Genomic DNA, 17,383 nt, shown 5'->3' with positions numbered 1-17,383 from the left:
TTCATAATCATCACTGTCATATCAATATACATTATTCAGTATTCATAATCATCACTGTCATATCAATATACATTCATTCATAATCATCACTGTCATATCAATATACATTCTTCATAATCATCACTGTCATATCAATATACATTCATTCATAAGCATCACTGTCATATCAATATACATTCATTCATAAGCATCACTGTATCAATATACATTCATTCATAATCATCACTGTCATATCAATATACATTCATTCATAATCATCACTGTCATATCAATATACATTCTTCATAATCATCACTGTCATATCAATATACATTCTTCAGTATTCATAATCATCACTGTCATATCAATATACATTCTTCAGTATTCATAATCATCACTGTCATATCAATATACATTCATTCATAATCATCACTGTCATATCAATATACATTCATTCATAAGCATCACTGTATCAATATACATTCATTCATAATCATCACTGTCATATCAATATACATTCATTCATAATCATCACTGTCATATCAATATACATTCTTCATAATCATCACTGTCATATCAATATACATTCTTCAGTATTCATAATCATCACTGTCATATCAATATACATTCTTCAGTATTCATAATCATCACTGTCATATCAATATACATTCATTCATAAGCATCACTGTCATATCAATATACATTCATTCATAAGCATCACTGTCATATCAATATACATTCTTCATAATCATCTGTCATATCAATATACATTCATTCATAATCATCACTGTCATATCAATATACATTCATTCATAATCATCACTGTCATATCAATATACATTCATTCATAATCATCACTGTCATATCAATACACATTCATTCATAATCATCACTGTCATATCAATACACATTCATTCATAATCATCACTGTCATATCAATATACATTATTCATAATCATCACTGTCATATCAATATACATTCATTCATAATCATCACTGTCATATCAATATACATTCATTCATAAGCATCACTGTCATACCAATATACATTCTTCATAATCATCACTGTCATATCAATATACATTATTCAGTATTCATAATCATCACTGTCATATCAATATACATTATTCAGTATTCATAATCATCACTGTCATATCAATATACATTCTTCAGTATTCATCAGTTTTTGGCAGCACATTTTGATTTTAGTTGTAGTCATAGTCTCTTGAATAGTTTATTTAGTTTTAGTCACCTGGAATGACTTAGTGTTTAGTCTAGTTTTAGTCGACTAAATCTACGGTTGATTCAGTCGAGTAAAATGTATTTTGGCGGGCCTTGATGCCGTCGTAATGACTGATTTTACATTTGCTTAAAATAGCCAATCTACACTGTGACGCGTTGTGAGCTTGTAGATCTGCTATTTTCAGCATGCAACCGAGTGTAAAATGACTCCTACTGGATCTCTTGTCCACTAGTCCCTTCCTAACATTTTACATTTAACATTTTTTATTTGTTGACAAATACATTTAGTCTTAGTTTTAGTCATCATAGCTTCGTTTTTATTTAGTTTCCATGTAGTTTTCCTCAGTGAAAAAAGGTAGTCGACGAAATTTTTCGCCATAGTTTTAGTAGTCGACAAAATCAACACTGGTATTCATCATCATCATCTTCATCTTCATCATCATCATCATCGTCACATAATCAATCAGTTTCACTTCATCTTCATCTTTCCTCCTGATTGCTGCAGGTTTGTAGCTTTGCACATTTCTGTTTAACCCATTTTGACCTGAGATCAGATTCTAAAAATGTCTTCTACATCCTGACAGTTTTCTGAAAAAGCTATGTTTCTATGTCAGTCGTCAGTCATTTTTCAAAAATAGCAGACCTACAAGCTCGTAGCACACCACTCGGTGCCGCGCTATGAGCTTGTAGATCTGCTATTTTTCAATAGCTAAAGCATAACATAATGCTAACACCCGCCCAAAATGGGTTAACCCATTTAGACCTGAGGACGATTCTACAAATATCTTCTAAATCCTGACAGCTTTCTGAAAAACCCTATGTTTCTATATCAGTGATTGTCAAACTATTTCATGACAAGGACCCCGGAAATTATATGTAATTGGCCGCCGACCCCGATCTGAAAATGTGTTGTTGCAGGGACCTCCCAGAAGCAAATATTTGAGTTAAAAACATTCGCTCTGAAAGAATATACAGTCAAAGATTTGCGCCACACAAATTGCGCTACGAGCTTGTAGATCTGCTATTTTTCAATAGCTAAAGTATAACACAATGTTTAAAACACCAAATGGGGTTCCCGTCCTGAATGGTTTAACTTTTGTAATGGTTTATTTTATGTCAAGCCAAGCTATCCATCTAATCCTGCACCGTTTGACTTGTCTTGTTTTTATGTTGCAACTCTGCTGCTGTTGTTGTTGTTGTTGTTGTTGTTGTACGACCAGAAACTAGTCAACTCTGCAGCTGACTCTATTGTTGTATGACCATAAACTAGTCAACTCTGCAGCTGACTCTATTGTTGTACCAGAAACTAGTCAACTCTGCAGCTGACTCTATTGTTGTACCAGAAACTAGTCAACTCTGCAGCTGACTCTATTGTTGTACCAGAAACTAGTCAACTCTGCAGCTGACTCTATTGTTGTATGACCAGAAACTAGTCAACTCTGCAGCTGACTCTATTGTTGTACCATAAACTAGTCAACTCTGCAGCTGACTCTATTGTTGTACCATAAACTAGTCAACTCTGCAGCTGACTCTATTGTTGTACCAGAAACTAGTCAACTCTGCAGCTGACTCTATTGTTGTACCAGAAACTAGTCAACTCTGCAGCTGACTCTATTGTTGTATGACCAGAAACTAGTCAACTCTGCAGCTGACTCTATTGTTGTACCATAAACTAGTCAACTCTGCAGCTGACTCTATTGTTGTACCATAAACTAGTCAACTCTGCAGCTGACTCTATTGTTGTACCAGAAACTAGTCAACTCTGCAGCTGACTCTATTGTTGTACCAGAAACTAGTCAACTCTGCAGCTGACTCTATTGTTGTATGACCAGAAACTAGTCAACTCTGCAGCTGACTCTATTGTTGTACCATAAACTAGTCAACTCTGCAGCTGACTCTATTGTTGTACCATAAACTAGTCAACTCTGCAGCTGACTCTATTGTTGTACCAGAAACTAGTCAACTCTGCAGCTGACTCTATTGTTGTACCAGAAACTAGTCAACTCTGCAGCTGACTCTATTGTTGTATGACCAGAAACTAGTCAACTCTGCAGCTGACTCTATTGTTGTACCATAAACTAGTCAACTCTGCAGCTGACTCTATTGTTGTACCATAAACTAGTCAACTCTGCAGCTGACTCTATTGTTGTACCAGAAACTAGTCAACTCTGCAGCTGACTCTATTGTTGTACCAGAAACTAGTCAACTCTGCAGCTGACTCTATTGTTGTACCAGAAACTAGTCAACTCTGCAGCTGACTCTATTGTTGTACCAGAAACTAGTCAACTCTGCAGCTGACTCTATTGTTGTACCAGAAACTAGTCAATTCTGCAGCTGACTCTATTGCTGTAAGACCAGAAACTAGTCAACTCTGCAGCTGACTCTATTGTTGTACCAGAAACTAGTCAACTCTGCAGCTGACTCTATTGTTGTACCAGAAACTAGTCAACTCTGCAGCTGACTCTATTGTTGTACCAGAAACTAGTCAACTCTGCAGCTGACTCTATTGTTGTACCAGAAACTAGTCAACTCTGCAGCTGACTCTATTGTTGTACCATAAACTAGTCAACTCTGCAGCTGACTCTATTGTTGTAAGACCAGAAACTAGTCAACTCTGCAGCTGACTCTATTGTTGTATGACCAGAAACTAGTCAACTCTGCAGCTGACTCTATTGTTGTAAGACCACAAACTAGTCAACTCTGCAGCTGACTCTATTGTTGTATGACCAGAAACTAGTCAACTCTGCAGCTGACTCTATTGTTGTACCAGAAACTAGTCAACTCTGCAGCTGACTCTATTGTTGTATGACCAGAAACTAGTCAACTCTGCAGCTGACTCTATTGTTGTATGACCAGAAACTAGTCAACTCTGCAGCTGACTCTATTGTTGTACCATAAACTAGTCAACTCTGCAGCTGACTCTATTGTTGTAAGACCAGAAACTAGTCAACTCTGCAGCTGACTCTATTGTTGTACCAGAAACTAGTCAACTCTGCAGCTGACTCTATTGTTGTATGACCAGAAACTAGTCAACTCTGCAGCTGACTCTATTGTTGTATGATCAGAAACTAGTCAACTCTGCAGCTGACTCTATTGTTGTATGACCAGAAACTAGTCAACTCTGCATCTGACTCTATTGTTGTACCAGAAACTAGTCAACTCTGCAGCTGACTCTATTGTTGTAAGACCAGAAACTAGTCAACTCTGCAGCTGACTCTATTGTTGTACCAGAAACTAGTCAACTCTGCAGCTGACTCTATTGTTGTACCATAAACTAGTCAACTCTGCAGCTGACTCTATTGTTGTACCATAAACTAGTCAACTCTGCAGCTGACTCTATTGTTGTATGACCAGAAACTAGTCAACTCTGCAGCTGACTCTATTGTTGTACCATAAACTAGTCAACTCTGCAGCTGACTCTATTGTTGTAAGACCAGAAACTAGTCAACTCTGCAGCTGACTCTATTGTTGTATGACCAGAAACTAGTCAACTCTGCAGCTGACTCTATTGTTGTATGACCAGAAACTAGTCAACTCTGCAGCTGACTCTATTGTTGTACCATAAACTAGTCAACTCTGCAGCTGACTCTATTGTTGTATGACCAGAAACTAGTCAACTATGCAGCTGACTCTATTGTTGTATGACCATAAACTAGTCAACTCTGCAGCTGACTCTATTGTTGTACCAGAAACTAGTCAACTCTGCAGCTGACTCTATTGTTGTACCAGAAACTAGTCAACTCTGCAGCTGACTCTATTGTTGTACCAGAAACGAGTCAACTCTGCAGCTGACTCTATTGTTGTATGACCAGAAACTAGTCAACTCTGCAGCTGACTCTATTGTTGTAAGACCAGAAACTAGTCAACTCTGCAGCTGACTCTATTGTTGTATGACCAGAAACTAGTCAACTCTGCAGCTGACTCTATTGTTGTACCATAAACTAGTCAACTCTGCAGCTGACTCTATTGTTGTACCATAAACTAGTCAACTCTGCAGCTGACTCTATTGTTGTATGACCATAAACTAGTCAACTCTGCAGCTGACTCTATTGTTGTATGACCATAAACTAGTCAACTCTGCAGCTGACTCTATTGTTGTATGACCATAAACTAGTCAACTCTGCAGCTGACTATATTGTTGTATGACCAGAAACTAGTCAACTCTGCAGCTGACTATATTGTTGTATGACCAGAAACTAGTCAACTCTGCAGCTGACTCTATTGTTGTATGACCAGAAACTAGTCAACTCTGCAGCTGACTCTATTGTTGTATGACCATAAACTAGTCAACTCTGCAGCTGACTCTATTGTTGTATATGACCAGAAACTAGTCAACTCTGCAGCTGACTCTGTTGTTGTATATGACCAGAAACTAGTCAACTCTGCAGCTGACTCTGTTGTTGTAAGACCAGAAACTAGTCAACTCTGCAGCTGACTATTGTTGTATATGACCAGAAACTAGTCAACTCTGCAGCTGACTCTATTGTTGTACGACCAGAAACTAGTCAACTCTGCAGCTGACTCTATTGTTGTAAGACCAGAAACTAGTCAACTCTGCAGCTGACTCTATTGTTGTAAGACCAGAAACTAGTCAACTCTGCAGCTGACTCTATTGTTGTATGACCAGAAACTAGTCAACTCTGCAGCTGACTCTATTGTTGTAAGACCAGAAACTAGTCAACTCTGCAGCTGACTCTATTGTATGACCAGAAACTAGTCAATTCTGCAGCTGACTCTATTGTTGTAAGACCATAAACTAGTCAACTCTGCAGCTGACTCTATTGTTGTATGACCAGAAACTAGTCAACTCTGCAGCTGACTCTATTGTTGTACCAGAAACTAGTCAACTCTGCAGCTGACTCTATTGTTGTAAGACCAGAAACTAGTCAACTCTGCAGCTGACTCTATTGTTGTAAGACCAGAAACTAGTCAACTCTGCAGCTGACTCTATTGTTGTATGACCAGAAACTAGTCAACTCTGCAGCTGACTCTATTGTTGTATGACCAGAAACTAGTCAACTCTGCAGCTGACTCTATTGTTGTATGACCAGAAACTAGTCAACTCTGCAGCTGACTCTATTGTTGTATGACCAGAAACTAGTCAACTCTGCAGCTGACTCTATTGTTGTATGACCAGAAACTAGTCAACTCTGCAGCTGACTCTATTGTTGTATGACCAGAAACTAGTCAACTCTGCAGCTGACTCTATTGTTGTATGTCCAGAAACTAGTCAACTCTGCAGCTGACTCTATTGTTGTAAGACCAGAAACTAGTCAACTCTGCAGCTGACTCTATTGTTGTAAGACCAGAAACTAGTCAACTCTGCAGCTGACTCTATTGTATGACCAGAAACTAGTCAACTCTGCAGCTGACTCTATTGTTGTACCATAAACTAGTCAACTCTGCAGCTGACTCTATTGTTGTACCAGAAACTAGTCAACTCTGCAGCTGACTCTATTGTTGTACCAGAAACTAGTCAACTCTGCAGCTGACTCTATTGTTGTATGACCAGAAACTAGTCAACTCTGCAGCTGACTCTATTGTATGACCAGAAACTAGTCAACTCTGCAGCTGACTCTATTGTTGTATATGACCATAAACTAGTCAACTCTGCAGCTGACTCTATTGTTGTACCAGAAACTAGTCAACTCTGCAGCGGACTCTATTGTTGTATGACCAGAAACTAGTCAACTCTGCAGCTGACTCTATTGTTGTACCAGAAACTAGTCAACTCTGCAGCTGACTCTATTGTTGTAAGACCAGAAACTAGTCAACTCTGCAGCTGACTCTATTGTTGTTTGACCAGAAACTAGTCAACTCTGCAGCTGACTCTATTGTTGTAAGACCAGAAACTAGTCAACTCTGCAGCTGACTCTATTGTTGTAAGACCAGAAACTAGTCAACTCTGCAGCTGACTCTATTGTTGTATGACCAGAAACTAGTCAACTCTGCAGCTGACTCTATTGTATGACCAGAAACTAGTCAACTCTGCAGCTGACTATTGTTGTATGACCATAAACTAGTCAACTCTGCAGCTGACTCTATTGTTGTACCAGAAACTAGTCAACTCTGCAGCTGACTCTATTGTTGTAAGACCAGAAACTAGTCAACTCTGCAGCTGACTCTATTGTTGTAAGACCAGAAACTAGTCAACTATGCAGCTGACTCTATTGTTGTATGACCATAAACTAGTCAACTCTGCAGCTGACTCTATTGTTGTACGACCATAAACTAGTCAACTCTGCAGCTGACTCTATTGTTGTATGACCAGAAACTAGTCAACTCTGCAGCTGACTCTATTGTTGTAAGACCAGAAACTAGTCAACTCTGCAGCTGACTCTATTGTTGTACCAGAAACTAGTCAACTCTGCAGCTGACTCTATTGTTGTAAGACCAGAAACTAGTCAACTCTGCAGCTGACTCTATTGTTGTAAGACCAGAAACTAGTCAACTCTGCAGCTGACTCTATTGTATGACCAGAAACTAGTCAACTCTGCAGCTGACTCTATTGTTGTATGACCAGAAACTAGTCAACTCTGCAGCTGACTCTATTGTTGTAAGACCAGAAACTAGTCAACTCTGCAGCTGACTCTATTGTTGTACCAGAAACTAGTCAACTCTGCAGCTGACTCTATTGTTGTAAGACCAGAAACTAGTCAACTCTGCAGCTGACTCTATTGTTGTAAGACCAGAAACTAGTCAACTCTGCAGCTGACTCTATTGTTGTATGACCAGAAACTAGTCAACTCTGCAGCTGACTCTATTGTTGTATGACCAGAAACTAGTCTTTATGTTCTCTCTGTTTGAAAGCCAGTTATTACTAAGTTAGTTCTTCCAGTGATTTAGTGAAGCAGGGATTAAACCTGGACCACTTTAAAGCTGCTTATACGTGTGAGGTAATTAAACCCACGTACTTTCCCCCAAATCGGCTTCACATCAACCAGCTGAACGTGTAAACCCTACATCAGGGGCGGCACGGCCTCAAAGGACAACTTTGTTTTGTTGCTTTCTTTTGTTTTAGCGATTTTAGCTATCTTTTGACGGGGGGGGGGGGGGGGCATTCGAATAAGTGGCTAAATATGTTTTTTTTGTTTTTACAACATTTTACGGCTATTTCTTTATTATTATTTACTCTAGTCCTACTAGACCCCAGGAAATTACATCTGGCCACAAAAGGTCACCGGATGTACGGAGGATGCCAGTGTGTGTCGTAGGCTCAATATGTCAGTTCTCAGACCTTCCTCAACCTTCACATTCAGTAGATCCCTCAATATGTCAGTTCTCAGACCTTCCTCGACCTTCACATTCAGTAGATCCCTCAATATGTCAGTTCTCAGACCTTCCTCGACCTTCACATTCAGTAGATCCCTCAATATGTCAGTTCTCAGACCTTCCTCGACCTTCACATTCAGTAGATCCCTCAATATGTCAGTTCTCAGACCTTCCTCGACCTTCACATTCAGTAGATCCCTCAATATGTCAGTTCTCAGACCTTCCTCGACCTTCACATTCAGTAGATCCCTCAATATGTCAGTTCTCAGACCTTCCTCGACCTTCACATTCAGTAGATCCCTCAATATGTCAGTTCTCAGACCTTCCTCGACCTTCACATTCAGTAGATCCCTCAATATGTCAGTTCTCAGACCTTCCTCGACCTTCACATTCAGTAGATCCCTCAATATGTCAGTTCTCAGACCTTCCTCGACCTTCACATTCAGTAGATCCCTCAATATGTCAGTTCTCAGACCTTCCTCGACGTTCACATTCAGTAGATCCCTCAATATGTCAGTTCTCAGACCTTCCTCGACCTTCACATTCAGTAGATCCCTCAATATGTCAGTTCTCAGACCTTCCTCGACCTTCACATTCAGTAGATCCCTCAATATGTCAGTTCTCAGACCTTCCTCGACCTTCACATTCAGTAGATCCCTCAATATGTCAGTTCTCAGACCTTCCTCGACCTTCACATTCAGTAGATCCCTCAATATGTCAGTTCTCAGACCTTCCTCTACCTTCACATTCAGTAGATCCCTCAATATGTCAGTTCTCAGACCTTCCTCGACCTTCACATTCAGTAGATCCCATGATATGTTGTGGCCAGATGTAATGAAGGTGGAGGCCGCATGTGGCCCCTGGTGGGGGCCGCATGTGGCCCCTGGGCCGCCAGTTGCCCATGTATCATGAACGTATTTGTCAGTGTTGCCAAATGAATGAATGAATGAAATATGTATTTTGGTGTCATGCCACTTTGGCTCCTCCCATATGGGATTATATGACACATTTAACAAAGCATGTTGCAAACAACTGACATCATACAGTCCTTCCTGTTCATATTCCATAATGCATTATTAAATACATTAATACTATATTTGTACAGTATTTGAACAGAAATTAAAACAAATAAAACAAGGCCATGTTGCATGTAAACGGCCCTCCTCCTCCTCCTCCTCAGTGACCAGGCCTTTTCAAGGAATGAGGCAAAATGAGAAGGTGTACTTTTGAAATAGGCGTTTCAGTTTCTCCAACTCCTAGTCGCAATATGACACCAGTAAATATTATGTAAACACGATTAGACAACATTATTGGAGTGAGGGAGAGGTTAGACTGAGGCGTGGGAGGGGGTGGGGGGTTGGGGGAGGGGCCTGTACTGCCAGCCAATCGATCAATAAGCCAGTCATTGTTGCTCTGCAGACACTGTTGTGACTGCTGTTGTGTCCCCCGTCTGGCTGGGATATTGGTGTATTGGCGCCTCCCGGTGGTGGACTCTGGATATGAAACGTGTTGGTGGGGGTGTCATTAATTGTCATATTGCGTCTAGGGTTGCCTGGAATCTTTCTCAGTGCGCATATGCAGGACTCTGAGCTATATGCATATGGGATCATGTTCTTTCTATTGTTGTTTAAAAAATAATATGGATGTTTATTAACCCATTCTGGACGGGTACCCCTTTTGGTGTTTTAAGCATTAGGTTGTGCTTTCGCTATTGAAAAATATCAGATCTACAAGCTCGTAGCGTGGCACTCGGTGCCGCGCTACGAGCTTGTAGATCTGATATTTTTGAAAGATCCTGAAAATGTGGCGCAAATCTTTTGACTGTATGTTCTTTCACAGCGAACGTTTTTAACTCAAATCTTTGCTTCCGGAGGGTTCCTGGAACTACATATTTTCAGATGGGGGGTCGGCGGCCAAATACATTTTTGGGGTCCTTGACATGAAATATTGAGCACCACTGAACAGTCAGGATTTAGAAGACATTATTTTTACATTTCGACGTCAGGCCTAAATCATGGGTTAAATTGTTTAGGACTAATGTAGAAAGCCATGAATGACCCTCCCCACCCCCAATACAAACTGATTGCAAAGATAACCTTAATAATAGAGAAAATACATCATAAATGAATACTGAAACAATTTACAATTTAGGCATTTATCAGACGCTCTTAATCCAGAGCGATGGCAATACATCACATACATACAAAGTAGTTATCACGAAACATGCGTAAGCTAAGAACGTAACAGTGGAACATCTATATAATGAAACTATACATATATACTATGCTATACATATGTACTACAATTTACAATTTACAATTTAGGCATTTAGCAGACGCTCTTAATCCAGAGCGACTTACATTAAGCAATAACAAAAGCATGGCATACATCACATATATAAAAAGTAGTTATCATGAATCATGCGTACTATGAAGTGCTATGACTACATACAATGCAATTACAGTGCTGTCTACGTAACATGCTATAAGTCTGTATAAAATGCTATCTAAGTCTACATAAAGTGCTATCTTATAATAGTACTATAATATAATATATTCTTATTTTCTTTTTTTAATAATTTGGGGACCCCCCCGAGGGGCCGCGACCCCCAGGTTGAGAACCCCTGCTGTATGTAAGCGATATGTTCCATAGTAATATTACACCATTCATATTTTCACGTACGCAGCAAGTTAGCAACCCTTTGGAAAGACAACCCACAGGAAACTGACACCGTCCCCATAAGGCCAAATGTTCCCCCCCACCATTTTAGCCGACGAGATCGAAAATCTTAAAACGTGAATAACTCTAGTTCTAAATCATTCCGTCCAATTCTAAGTAAATATGATGTGTTAGACGGCCCATCGCGGTCCTGTCGCTAGTCGTGGTAGAATTCACCCATTTAGGCCTGACGTCAAAAAAAAAAAAAAAAGTCTTCTGAAAGAATATATATTCAAAGATTTGTGCCACATTTTCACGATTTTTCAACAATAGCAGGTCTACAAGCTCGTAGCGCGCCACTCGGTGGCGCGCTATGAGCTTGTAGGTCTGCTATTTTTCAATAACTAAAGCATGACATAATGCTTAAAACACCAAAATGGGTTAATCATACCTCCCGTTGTTGTCGATCGCATCGGGAGTGTTTTGGCTACATTTAGCTACTTCAGCTACATCCAGGATAGCGCCTGGTCCGTCACTAAATGTGCTCCGCTGCTGTAAATCGCTGGGCTCTGATTTAATGGATTAGTAGTCGTGGCAGGAGGAGTTGTATAAACTGCCTCCCCATGGCCAGCCGGGGCGCCTGACGGTGGGGAAAGGAACTGGTCGGAATGACGTGTTCCTTCCACGTGCTACGTCCGGCCCGGGGAAACTCAGGTGAAAAGAAGCAGCTTGGACTCCTCATGCATAGAAGGAAGCATGAGGTCAGTCCGTTGGCTCTCCCCAGGTTGGCAGAGGAAGTGTAGCGCCCAGGATTACATTAGATAATTGACACTGGGTGAAACATGGGCTACAAAATGGTGGGATAAATGTTTTAGAAAAAGATGTATTCCAACCCTGCACATGACATGGGATTCCCCAGAGAGCCAATCACAGAGCTGAACCCTGAATCACTGACATACCTTCAGTGTCACGCACGCGCACACACACACACACACACACACACACGCACACACGCACACACACACACACACACACACACACACACACACACACACACACGGCAGCTGCATGCATGTCATCAGGGTCGTTATGTTGCTGTGTGTTGGAAGTGGCTTTATTTTTAGCCAATAGGAGAAGTCAGCTGTCGGTTGGGTGTTTTAAGTAAAGACTTAAAAGCCTCTAAGGAGCGGGCAGACTTAATATGTAGGGGCAGACAGTTCCAGAGGTTATAGCCTCTAAGGACTGGGCAGACTTAATATGTAGGGGCAGGCAGTTCCAGAGGTTATAGCCTCTAAGGAGTGGGCAGACTTAATGTGTAGGGCCAGACAGTTCCAGAGGTTATAGCCTCTAAGGACTGGGCAGACTTAATGTGTAGGGGCAGACAGTTCCAGAGGTTATAGCTTCTAAGGACTGGGCAGACTTAATGTGTAGGGCCAGGCAGTTCCAGAGGTTATAGCCTCTAAGGAGTGGGCATACTTAATGTGTAGGGCCAGACAGTTCCAGAGGTTATAGCCTCTAAGGAGTGGGCAGACTTAATATGTAGGGGCAGGCAGTTCCAGAGGTTATAGCCTCTAAGGAGTGGGCAGACTTAATATGTAGGGGCAGGCAGTTCCAGAGGTTATAGCCTCTAAGGAGTGGGCAGACTTAATATGTAGGGCCAGACAGTTCCAGAGTTTATAGCCTCTAAGGACTGGGCAGACTTAATGTGTAGGGGCAGACAGTTCCAGAGTTTATAGCCTCTAAGGACTGGGCAGACTTAATGTGTAGGGCCAGACAGTTCCAGAGGTTATAGCCTCTAAGGAGTGGGCAGACTTATTATGTAGGGCCAGACAGTTCCAGAGGTTATAGCCTCTAAGGACTGGGCAGACTTAATGTGTAGGGCCAGACAGTTCCAGAGTTTATAGCCTCTAAGGACTGGGCAGACTTAATGTGTAGGGCCAGACAGTTCCAGAGGTTATAGCCTCTAAGGAGTGGGCAGACTTATTATGTAGGGCCAGACAGTTCCAGAGGTTATAGCCTCTAAGGACTGGGCAGACTTAATGTGTAGGGCCAGACAGTTCCAGAGTTTATAGCCTCTAAGGACTGGGCAGACTTAATATGTAGGGGCAGACAGTTCCAGAGTTTATAGCCTCTAAGGACTGGGCAGACTTAATGTGTAGGGCCAGACAGTTCCAGAGTTTGGGGCCGGCCACTGAAAAAGCACGGTCGCCTCTGGACCTGTAATCGGAATTGGGCACAGTCAGGAGCAGCTGGTCAGCTGACCTCAGGGCCCTGGCTGGGGTGTATGGGTCCATGAGGACCGATCAATACAGGGGGGGGCAAACCATTTAGGGCTTTAAAAAATAATAAAACCTTAAAATCAATTCTGATTTAACGGGTAGCAAGTGGAGTGAGGCAAGGATGGGAGCGATATGACCAGATTGATCACGCCTCCTCGTACCAGTGAGGAGGCGAGCGGTGGCATTTTGCTCGAGCTGCAGACGTCTGAGGGCAGACTGGTCCATGCATATATATATATATATATATATATATATATATATATATATATATAGCGCATTACAATAATCGAGCCTTGATTAAATAAAGGCGTGGATGACCCTCTCGAGGTCAGGTCAGGAGAGGTAACCCTTGATCCTGGACACGAGCCTAAGTTGATAAAAACTATTTTTTGACCACAGAGCTGATCTGTTTATGTCGAGGCTAGGGCAGGTACTACGGCAAGTGCTACAGGGCTAATATAGTCTGAAGAGGTGGGGTTTCAGACTGCGACAGAAGATTGGAGATTCATCAACACTCTTGTTTATAAGCATGGATGGACGTCCATACAATGAAAACTCCTGCATTCAATGAAAATGCCTAATGAATACTGAACTGTGTGCGTGCGTGTGTGGTGTGTGGTGTGTGTGTGTGTGTGTGTGTGTGTGTGTGTGTGTGTGTCTATAGGTGCATGGTTGAAGAGCAGCCTGGGTTCTGTCCACAGAGAAGGCCAGCATCTCAGCGTGACCTACATCGCTCCACAGCTTGGATACTGGGTGGTGGCGATGTCCCCTCTGCACCCAGGTAACACACACCCCTCCACCTAGCCCCATGTCCCCTCTGCACCCAGGTAACACACACCCCTCCACCTAGCCCCATGTCCCCTCTGCACCCAGGTAACATGTCCCCTCTGCACCCAGGTAACACACACCCCTCCACCTAGCCCCGTGTCCCCTCTGCACCCAGGTAACACACACCCCTCCACCTAGCCCCATGTCCCCTCTGCACCCAGGTAACATGTCCCCCCCAACACACACCCCTCCACCTAGCCCCGTGTCCCCTCTGCACCCAGGTAACACACACCCCTCCACCTAGCCCCGTGTCCCCTCTGCACCCAGGTAACACACACCCCTCCACCTAGCCCCGTGTCCCCTCTGCACCCAGGTAACACACACCCCTCCACCTAGTCCCATGTCCCCTCTGCACCCAGGTAACACACACCCCTCCACCTAGTCCCATGTCCCCTCTGCACCCAGGTAACACACACCCCTCCACCTAGCCCCGTGTCCCCTCTGCACCCAGGTAACACACACCCCTCCACCTAGCCCCATGTCCCCTCTGCACCCAGGTAACACACACCCCTCCACCTAGCCCCATGTCCCCTCTGCACCCAGGTAACATGTCCCCCCCAACACACACACCTCCCCATGTCCCCTCTGCACCCAGGTAACACACACCCCTCCACCTAGCCCCATGTCCCCTCTGCACCCAGGTAACACACACCCCTCCACCTAGCCCCATGTCCCCTCTGCACCCAGGTAACACACACCCCTCCACCTAGCCCCGTGTCCCCTCTGCACCCAGGTAACACACACCCCTCCACCTAGCCCCATGTCCCCTCTGCACCCAGGTAACACACACCCCTCCACCTAGTCCCATGTCCCCTCTGCACCCAGGTAACACACACCCCTCCACCTAGTCCCATGTCCCCTCTGCACCCAGGTAACACACACCCCTCCACCTAGCCCCATGTCCCCTCTGCACCCAGGTAACACACACCCCTCCACCTAGCCCCATGTCCCCTCTGCACCCAGGTAACACACACCCCTCCACCTAGCCCCGTGTCCCCTCTGCACCCAGGTAACACACACCCCTCCACCTAGCCCCATGTCCCCTCTGCACCCAGGTAACACACACCCCTCCACCTAGTCCCATGTCCCCTCTGCACCCAGGTAACACACACCCCTCCACCTAGTCCCATGTCCCCTCTGCACCCAGGTAACACACACCCCTCCACCTAGCCCCATGTCCCCTCTGCACCCAGGTAACATGTCCCCTCTGCACCCAGGTAACACACACCCCTCCACCTAGCCCCATGTCCCCTCTGCACCCAGGTAACATGTCCCCTCTGCACCCAGGTAACACACACCCCTCCACCTAGCCCCATGTCCCCTCTGCACCCAGGTAACATGTCCCCCCCCCCAACACACACCTCCACATGTCCCCTCTGCACCCAGGTAACATGTCCCCTCTGCACCCAGGTAACATGTCCCCTCTGCACCCAGGTAACATGCCCCCCCAACACACACCTCCACATGTCCCCTCTGCACCCAGGTAACATGTCCCCCCCCAACACACACCTCCACATGTCTCCTCTGCACCCAGGTAACATGTCCCCCCAACACACACCTCCACATGTCCCCTCTGCACCCAGGTAACATGTCCCCCCCAACACACACCTCCACATGTCCCCTCTGCACCCAGGTAACATGTCCCCCAACACACACCTCCACATGTCCCCTCTGCACCCAGGTAACATGTCCCCCCAACACACACCTCCACATGTCCCCCCCAACACACACCTCCACATGTCCCCCCAACACACACCTCCACATGTCCCCTCTGCACCCAGGTAACATGTCCCCCCAACACACACCTCCACATGTCCCCTCTGCACCCAGGTAACATGTCCCCCCAACACACACCTCCACATGTCCCCCCAACACACACCTCCACATGTCCCCCCAACACACACCTCCACATGTCCCCTCTGCACCCAGGTAACATGTCCCCCCCAACACACACCTCCACATGTCCCCTCTGCACCCAGGTAACACACACACACCTCCAACCAGGGATGGAGCTTGAAACCTGATAACAGGCTTATTGAGTACCCGGTATCAATAAGCCTGTTATTGAGTACCCGGTATCAATAAGCCTGTTATTGAGTACCCGGTATCAATAAGCCTGTTATTGAGTACCCGGTATCAATAAGCCTGTTATTGAGTACCCGGTATCAATAAGCCTGTTATTGAGTACCCGGTATCAATAAGCCTGTTATTGAGTACCCGGTATCAATAAGCCTGTTATTGAGTACCCGGTATCAATAAGCCTGTTATTGAGCCTAGCGGCCCATGATGGCATGTTTAATCGATCAAGAAACAAATCTGGTCTCCCATGCTGGCACAAACATGTCGGTCTAAAAGTGTAGATGCCTGCCAATAAACTGACAGTATACACAATGACACACATTATTACTGCCAATAAACTGACAGTATACACAATGACACACATTATTACTGCCAATAAACTGACAGTATACACAATGACACACATTATCCACTTAACAGTTTATACACAATGACACACATTATCCACTTAACAGTTTATACACAATGACACACATTATCCACTTAACAGTTTATACACAATGACACACATTATCCACTTAACAGTTTATACACAATGACACACATTATTACTGCCAATAAACTGACAGTATACACAATGACACACATTATCCACTTAACAGTTTATACACAATGACACACATTATCCACTTAACAGTTTATACACAATGACACACATTATCCACTTAACAGTTTATACACAATGACACACATTATCCACTTAACAGTTTATACACAATGACACACATTATCCACTTAACAGTTTATACACAATGACACACATTATCCACTTAACAGTTTATACACAATGACACACATTATCCACTTAACAGTTTATACACAATGACACACATTATCCACTTAACAGTTTATACACAATGACACACATTATCCACTTAACAGTTTATACACAATGACACACATTATCCACTTAACAGTTTATACACAATGACACACATTATTACTGCCAATAAACTGACAGTATACACAATGACACACATTATCCACTTAACAGTTTATACACAATGACACACATTATCCACTTAACAGTTTATACACAATGACAC

At 43.5% G+C, this 17,383-nt stretch overlaps 1 protein-coding gene across 1 annotated transcript in view; it reads left to right on the top strand.

Moving 5' to 3' along the window:
* The window catches only part of LOC306925204 (uncharacterized protein), a 200,359-nt gene that overhangs the window by 140,365 nt on the left and 42,611 nt on the right, over positions 1-17,383 (top strand). The window contains exon 19 of the mRNA XM_079503895.1: positions 14,095-14,211. Within this exon, the coding sequence (XP_079360021.1) occupies positions 14,095-14,211 (117 nt within the window). The remainder of the gene's footprint in view (positions 1-14,094; positions 14,212-17,383) is intronic.

The sequence above is a fragment of the Electrona antarctica genome, assembly GCF_951216825.1.
Source record: "Electrona antarctica genome assembly, chromosome: 6".
Classification (NCBI taxonomy): Eukaryota; Metazoa; Chordata; class Actinopteri; order Myctophiformes; family Myctophidae; genus Electrona; species Electrona antarctica.
Note: the sequence above shows the minus strand (reverse complement) of the source record. Positions and strands in the feature narration are given on the sequence as shown.